The sequence below is a fragment of the Drosophila sechellia genome, chromosome 2R (assembly GCF_004382195.2).
Source record: "Drosophila sechellia strain sech25 chromosome 2R, ASM438219v1, whole genome shotgun sequence".
Classification (NCBI taxonomy): Eukaryota; Metazoa; Arthropoda; class Insecta; order Diptera; family Drosophilidae; genus Drosophila; species Drosophila sechellia.
In genome coordinates, this window is record NC_045950.1 from 20292929 (window position 1) to 20301042 (window position 8114).

The window sequence follows — 8114 nt, forward strand, 5'->3', positions numbered from 1 at the left end:
TGAGAAATGCGACGCAGAAAACCAGAAGCCACACACACGAGTATTATGCCCCATCTCATTGTTGTTCTCTGGGTCGGAATGAACCTTTTTTTGGTGCTATTTTAAAGCGATGGGGATGGCCAGCAGAGCCAAAGAGACAATGACAAATTCGAGAAATGGCCAGAGATACGCATAGGGGAAGGGAAGTATCTTTCGGATTTCTATGAATCGTATGTAAGATACTTTATCCCTCGGATAATTAGGATTCCTTCTTTTCAGGAGGTATATCCCCATCTAACTACAACAGTTGATGGGTAACTTATCTAATTCCAATTTGTATACTCCACTGCTGGGTGTTTCTGGTAGAGTTCCATCAAGATGGCAGTGCTTTGAAGAAGCATTCCCAGTTTGTTTTATCTCCTTTCGTATGGAAAGACACATTTTATGAAGTTGCTGCAGCATTGTTTAGACATTAAAGCCCGAAAAGCGTTTCGTTTCTTTTCTTTCTCTTCTTTTTGCCATTACTAGCCGGAGTTGCAACACACTGGCGATGCTCGAAGATACTTTTGTTTGCCAGCCTCGCGCTGCATCATCAGCTGCACATGATAATGAAAACTGCTCGTGGATCGGGCCATAAGTGCTGACCTACTTAACAGTGGGCCCCGGGTGGGCGAATGGCAAGGGGCGGGGCAGGGGCAGGGCGGCCGGAAGGGGAAAAGCGCTAGGAAGACCGAAGGGGAAATAGACACCGTATAAACAGCGTCGGATCGCAGATACACATATCCAGACATACACATTCCACCGCCACAAATGCACAAACATTTCCCTCTTTTCCGACTCGATTGGCTCAGGGGAGGGGGGTTCTTGGGGGGTGGGAGGAGGCCCAGTCTGGTGGAGTCTATTTTACAGCTGCTGACCCACTTTTCCCAAAGTCAAGAAAATGTGTGTTGCTCTGCCTGTTGTTGTTCCTGCAGCATAGAACATTTCTTTCAATGCGCCCAATCAAAAAGAGCCCAACAATTGAAAGTGAATTCTGGTGTTGGGCTGCTGCAGCCCCCAACCCCCAACCCCTGACACCTCCCCATCCCAGCCAATCCCCCCGCCGAAGAACTCAACAATGCCGCCGAGCAAACAACAAACAGCACCAGCAACAACAATTAACAACAATTCAATTTTAAGGGAGCCTTACACACACACTTGGCCGCATTTACACGGAGAGAAAAGGGGAGATACTATTTCATAACTTTCAATAAATAAAAAGACAACACTTTACAATTCTTCTTCAAGTTGAGATACTTATAACCTGCCAACAAATAGTATGAAAGTACACAGCATTTCTCTCAGTGCACATATTTCTTTATGACTTCAGGGCGCATATTTGGGTTTGTTTGTGTGCCTTTGTTTGTATCTGTGTGCAGTAAAGGAAAAATGTTCAAAATTGGGTCAATTTGTTGTTGCTGCTCTGTTTTTCTCTTTTTTTTGGTGGGGCGTTCTGCTTGCAACAAGTGTCTGGCCCTTCGCCTCGGCAGCCATCTCTTTCGCTCAGCGGACGCGGGTCTTGCCCTAAGATAAGTAACCGCCCGCCACCCGTACCACTCCCCCTGCCCCTGCCATGCCAACGTCACCCACACCCCCCGGGAGATTGATAAAGACGGCGACGCCAACGCGCAGCTGAAAATAGAAGCGCGCGCAGCTTTCTTGGAAGTCTTCGTTTTTTCGACTTTTCGAAAAGGGCGCCCCTTGTAAATTTGGACGCACCAACACACAGATACGCCTTGATTAGCCATGTGTGCGTGTGTTGGCGTTGAGATTATTTTCTAGCATTTTTTATAATTTTATTGTTGTTGCTGCTGGGCCTGTAAGCAAAGTAGGCCAATGGGTCTTTGGGTGAGTGGTTTAGATTTAGTTTTGGTTTGGTTTGGTTTTGTTGTGTCTCGCCCTCTTTCTCTCGCTTTCTTTTGATTCGCTATTTTATTTGGGTGGCCTTTATGCTATTCACTTCCAATTACTACTCGTTGCATCTGGTCGTAATTGTGATTATTTTATAATATTTCCTTAACTATTTAAAGATACTCGTTCTTTCTGCATTCGAGGTTTCTCGCTACAAGCCACGATTAGTTAGTTAGTGGAGAGTAAAACTCCTTCGATTTCAACCCTTTTACTTTTACTTTCCGCCCTTTTTCTTAAGTGTTAATCGCCAAGTAGGCCCATAAACTGCTTTTATATTCCCCTGAGGTGGGCCACTTTTCCCCAAATACATACTTTGCATACTTTTACTACGCGTAAACTTATTTCTTTTTAATGTGCGCCGGAGCTGCGTAATTGTTTCAAATGGCAGTGTCGACTGATTGGACCGAGAGAAGGTAGATGGATGGATAGCATTTCCACTCGACAAGTTGCGTAAGGAAAGTTGGGGAAAGGGGCGCAGGGGATGCGATATCATTTTCGCTGTGGGTCACTGTGGCTGCGCAATCTATTTGGTGATTTACCATCTGGCCATCGTGGCAAATGTCTCTATTTCGCGTGGCTCGCCTGATTTATAACGGAAAATTCGTTTAGGCAAAACAAAACGCTAAACAATTTTTGTGGGCCACGTTAATAAGCGCAACATAACGAACATAATATCTTAACTTGGTCATCAGGCAGAGCAGACAGCCCAACAAAAGAAAAGGCATCTTTAAAGCAGCAACAACAGCACTCGGCCTGGCCCATTACATAACCCCCACACTCGGCCACAGATACACTCACAGATGCAGATACAGATACAAGCGCAGATACAATCCGTTCCTACGACAGTGGAGCCGAATCTCAGCCAGAGCTTCAGCTGGCTCCGGTCTGCCTTTAGACTCTGCGATCGGGCCAACATGGCGTATGGCGGATGGCGTCGTCGAAAAGAAAATAGTCAATGTATTGTGGAGGGAAAACAACAAAGCGCGAAGAAAAAGATTGTGGTGCTACACTGCGAGAATATATCCCCTATAGTGAATATATTTGAATATATTTTAGTTGGCAGAAACTTGACTTGCACAGGAACAATACAAATACTTCGAGCTCAAATGTTCTTAATATATTTATGATACTAAGTTCTGATTTTGCAGCTCAACTTTTCTCCGAGTGCAGCTAGATGGGCCATTGTTGTTGCGCGGCTGTATTAGATAGCAAAAGTCAGTCTGCGTCGAAGTCGGAGTCGGCATAGAAAGTGAAACCACCGCGTTGGCCACACGATCGTCGTTGCCAGGCGAACGGCAGCACAAAGGAGAGGGAACGAAGCCCGGCTCTAAGATATAAGCCAAACAACTAACTATTACTCAATCTGTGCTAAAAAGAAAAATAGAGATAGATGAATAGATGTAAAGTTGGTCTCTGCCTCTCTCTTTCCCTCGAGCTCTTCCCTCTCTCTCCCTCTCTCTCTCTATTTCTGTTTCTTGCGGCACGAAAATAAAAGTGAAGTAACCCACTTTTTCCGTTATGGTTTTTATAGTCGCTGCAGCTAAAGTCGAGATGTTGGAGCCACAACAATGCGGAGCGGACGAAGTGGAACTGGAGTGTGAAAGATGGATTGGATGACAACGGAATCGAGATGGATCGAAACCGGGATCTGGAGCTGGAGCTGAAGCTGTAGCTCATTGGAGGTCCAATCATGTAACCCAACATCGTATCTGTGATTAGTGTGGATTCCATTGATATCCATTTACTTTCGCATATGACTCAATATGTTCTGTTTGGATATGTGAACGAATTAAAAACTGATGCTAATCTTATAAAATCCCAATTATTGTCATACTTAATAGAATCTTTATTAATTCCTTCATAAATCTCCTAGCCCGTCGTTAAATCTCCCAGCCTTCTTTCATGGCGGCAATTAGCATTTATCAGCGCGGCGTACAGGTGAGACAGAAAGAAGTGTGTTTGCTGCCTCGTCTGCCGCTGCAGTTGCGAGTCGCGAATTTATCACTTCTCGCTGCCGCCGCTCATAACTCATACGCCTCGTTGCCGCGGCGCCTAGTTGGGCAGTAATGGTGCGGCAATTTCTGAGCGCTTGCCAAAAGGCAGATGCATTCGGCGATCGGCAGGAGGCGCACTGCAGGGCGAACTTTCTCCGTAAGCTGCTTAGAACCCTTATCAAAGTCAGGCTTAAATGGGATTGCGATGGATTTCGGCTGCGGCTGCGGTTTGTGGCTACCGAGCGACACCCACGAGTTCCAACAATTTCACTTTTGGGCCCAGAGTGCATGCGCAATTAGCTTTCATCAATCAAAGTGCTCAACAATGCAGCTAGACAAATTGGACGCACGCAGCAGCAGCAGCAGTTGGCCAAGATACAGATACGGATGGAAAGAAAGTTTTGACCAAAAGGGCTTAGCCCGAGCCCAAATGTCTGTAAGTCTGTAAGTGATTATCTGCCCCAGGTCGGCATGCGTTTTTTTGGCTCTTTGGCTCCGTGGCTTTTGTTTGGGCTTTCTCTGGCGCGTTAATTTGTCGGTTTCTCGAGTTGCATTCATTCTTTTTCGCTTTGTCGTTTATAAATTTGCTTTTCGTTTCGGGTTTGTCTTACTGTCAAATTGTGTCAACACGGCCGCCTTGCGATTGTCTGGGGTCCTCCGCTTCCTCCGCTCCGCCCTCCTGCCTCCCTTCAATTGGCCAAGTGTCGCGCCTGGCAGCCCGAAATGCATTGCCTTGTCGTATTTGTCCCATCGGAAGACAGCGAAGACAGAAGACGGCGGACAGAAGACAGGGGACAGAAGAAAGACCCTGCCCCCCTCCCAACGTGGTGGTGCGTCTCTTTCTGGTCTTTCTAAGTATGGCCGACATTTAATTAGACACTTTTTGGCAGGGCTTTTGCATCAAATTGTGGCTAGGGCTAATTGCAGATTGGTAGCTAAACTGTGGAAATTAAGAAGTTCGGCGAGCATGAGCTCATCTGAAAATCATTTGGGTTTGGTCAAAACGCACGTCGAGTCGATTCTTTGTATAAGGTAAATTTTATTTAATTTATTTAGATTTGCTTTACAGTTTTCTTTGTTTGTGTATATTTAATTTACGAATATATAAATTAAAATGAGAACATTGCGTTGGCCTTACAATTAATAGCATTCATATCTTCTACGCTCTCGGAAGCGAATCCGTGGAATTCGCTACAAGTTGGTTGATTTCGGGAGGCTTTCCTCTGGGGATTGTGCAGGTAAAGCGATGCTTGATGCTCCGACTTACGAACTAGAGATTTGCTAATGTTGTGTGTCAAGCAGGGCTGGGCGTGGGAGTGGGCGTGGCATCAAGCATAGGGCGAAGCCGCACACCGTCGACAACTGTACACATTTGAATTAGATGTATAAATAGTTAATGGGCTTTGAAGTTTGTATTTTCGTTCTTCGTTCCTGCGTGTTATTCTTTTTTACATTATTATTTTTAACATTTTTCTTTGGCTTAACTTTAACTTTATATAACGTATAAGATTATGTATAAAAACGTGCGAAATATATATGTTACAGTCGTTAAGAATTAGAATTAAGTACAAAAATATGCTTTACAGTGATAACAAGAAATGGGGACAGAGTAAATGTACAAGGAATGCCACGGCGATGGGCAGAAGAGTTTGGCCTCCAAGCGATGCAGCGGCCCACCAACTGGGGCGACCACTTTATCGTCTACGGCCAGAGGACGATGAGGAGAAGGAGGAGAATGGACCTTACGAGCTACCCACACAGCATTTGTATCTTTGATTTAGCAGAGTCTCGCTCACACGCACACACTCACGGCTGGAGCACACACACACACACACGAGCACTCAAGCACTCACTCACACACGCACACACAGGACTCGCAGGACACTGGCCTTAGCTTGCAGCGGCTACAGCGAGTGCTCGTTGGTGTTGAGGAAGCTGCGGCAGGCGCGGCTCACTTCGGGATTGGCGTGGTTCATGAGCTGCATGTAGATCTGCTTGTGCAGCTGCAGCTCGTTGGTCATCTCGCCGAGCTGCCGGATGAGGGCGTCCTTCTCCTTGAGCAGGCTCTTCACGCGCTCCTCCACCTCGCGGGAGCGCACCTTGGCCTTCTCCCGGCTCTTGCGCACCGCTATGTTGTTGCGCTCCCGCCGCCTGCGGTACTCGTCCGTGCCCTTGTCCACGTGCTTGTTGCTGTGCTTGCGGTGCTGCTGCTGCTGCTGGTGCTGCTGGTGCTGCTGCTGCGCGTGCAGCTTGCTGTGCTGCTTGAGCAGATTGTGTGCTCCTGCGGCGGCCGCCAGGTGGGGCAGGTTGTGGTGCGCCAGGACGTTGGCCGTCGTCAGGTTGGTGAACTGGCTGCCGTTGCTGCTGCCCGTGCTGCCGTTGCTCCCGTTGCTGCTGGGCGTGGTGTTGCCTCCGTTGAGTGGGTTTCCGCCCCCGGACAAGCCATTCGCCCCCGATCCGTAGCCGTTGTACAGGCCTGCTCCATTGCCCATGAAGGCGGCCTGCTGGCTGGCCGCCTCCTGCAGGTGCCGCCTGTACTCGGGGTCGATGGGCTCCTCCTTGATCGTGCTGGAGTCGGAGCCCACGGAGCTGTTCTCGTCGCTGGAATTATTGTAGGTGGCGTGCACGGGCTGCGGCATGTAGGCCAGGGCGCCTCCTGCTCCGCCGCCTCCCCTGCCCCCGTAGCCGTGCTGGTTCCTCAGGGTCTGCTGCTGCAGGACCTTCGCCGCCGCCGAGACCATTCCGGTCGGCGGCAGGGTGGCCGAGAGTCCGCCCGGACTGGTCACCATGTCGCTGAAGATGCCCAGCGTTTCCGTGTCCCTGAACTGGTCGTCTATCAGGTGCTGCAGGTCGAGCGTGATCTCCTGGGTAGTCAGCTCGTCCAGGTCCGTCTGCGTGGAGTACTGCTGCAGCATCTGCTTCTGCAGCAGGTTGTTGTTGTTGCCCAGGGCGGCTACCTGTTGCATCTGGTGCATGGCGTGCTGCTTGACCAGGAGTGCCGCGTCCTGCGACGTGTTGTTGTTCGCATCGGTAGTCTGCTGGGGTTGCTGCTGCTGCTGTTGTTGCTGCTGCTGTTGCTGTTGTTGTTGTTGCTGCTGCTGCTGCTGTTGCTGCTGCTGCTGCGCCGTGGACATGGCCGTCAGGGTGATCTGCCCAATGGTGGCCTGCTGCAGGGGAGGCTCCTTCTTGAGGTCCAGCTGGGCCAATGTCTGAACGGCATCGGCGTACATCTGCGGCGACTCCATGTTCAGCATTTTGAGTTGCGCGAAGGAGGGTAGAATCTTGATGCCTTGTAGAGCGTTAATTTTGGCTGTTTTTAGAGTTCAGATTTGGGAATAAGCTTTGCTCGTTTGGCGCCTAAAGCATTGCACTGAGGTAAGAAGTGGGTCTTTGGAAATGTTCGACTCGGATAGCTCGCTATTCCGTATGCTTCATCTTAGGCTGCCTAGGTGGTCACTGCAGCCGAGCATCGCACTATTGCTTATTGTTTCCGATTCTTAGCGTTTGTTCAGTTTGTTTACTTTGTTAACTCGACACTGCACTTCTCCGGCCGCACGCGTTCGAACGACTGAAGTGCCGCGGCAGTGATGCAACAGATTTTATACGAGACGGCCTGACGACTGCCGATGGCTAGTACTCTCGCACTCGTACTCGTACGTGTGCTGGTGTTAGAAACGCTCCTGAAGAACCGTTAGCTGAGCGAGCTTTTCTTCGATTTGGTTTTCTTGGCCAGCGGAGAGCGCGCGTCCGTCGCCGACGAGTGGTAAATTGTAACTGTGACAAAACGCGAACGCGAACGCGGCAAAGTGAAAAAGTCTTTGGCGCAGCGACGCAGCCGAAGAAAAAGAAAATGAGCGGCCAGCTCATGTAACACACACACACACACGTTCACTCGTACCGCTCCCCACCGAAGCCCCAAGCGTCGTCGTTACAGCAAGGCAAAGGCAGCAGCAGCACAGCACAGCACGAGCAGAGCAAAAGCAAAGCAAGAGCAAGCAAAGCACAAGCAAGGCAAAGGCAACTACCTGTGGATGAGAGCGAGAGCCGCGATCAGGTAAAAAAGCAAGAGTTTTCCCAATCACTTTTACTCTCGTCGCAAGGCAGTTCACTTGGCCAGTTCTTGTGCTTGCTGAGCGGGCCAAAAGCACGAATCCAGGCCATTAAACGCAAGCAAAGTGCATTTGGGCCGAA

General features: G+C 49.2%; 1 protein-coding gene across 1 annotated transcript; it reads right to left on the reverse strand.

Moving 5' to 3' along the window:
• Positions 1–4966: 4966 nt before the first annotated feature.
• LOC6618791 (CCAAT/enhancer-binding protein) lies at positions 4967–7702 on the reverse strand. The gene has a single exon (XM_002043005.2). The coding sequence runs from the start codon at positions 7175–7177 to the stop codon at positions 5828–5830; it is 1350 nt and encodes a 449-aa protein (XP_002043041.1). The 5' UTR covers positions 7178–7702; the 3' UTR covers positions 4967–5827.
• Positions 7703–8114: the final 412 nt, after the last annotated feature.

Bases quoted from the DNA above. Each gene is read 5' to 3' on its own strand.
- LOC6618791 (XM_002043005.2), bottom strand. From the start codon at position 7,177: ATGCTGAACATGGAGTCGCCGCAGATGTACGCCGATGCCGTTCAGACA.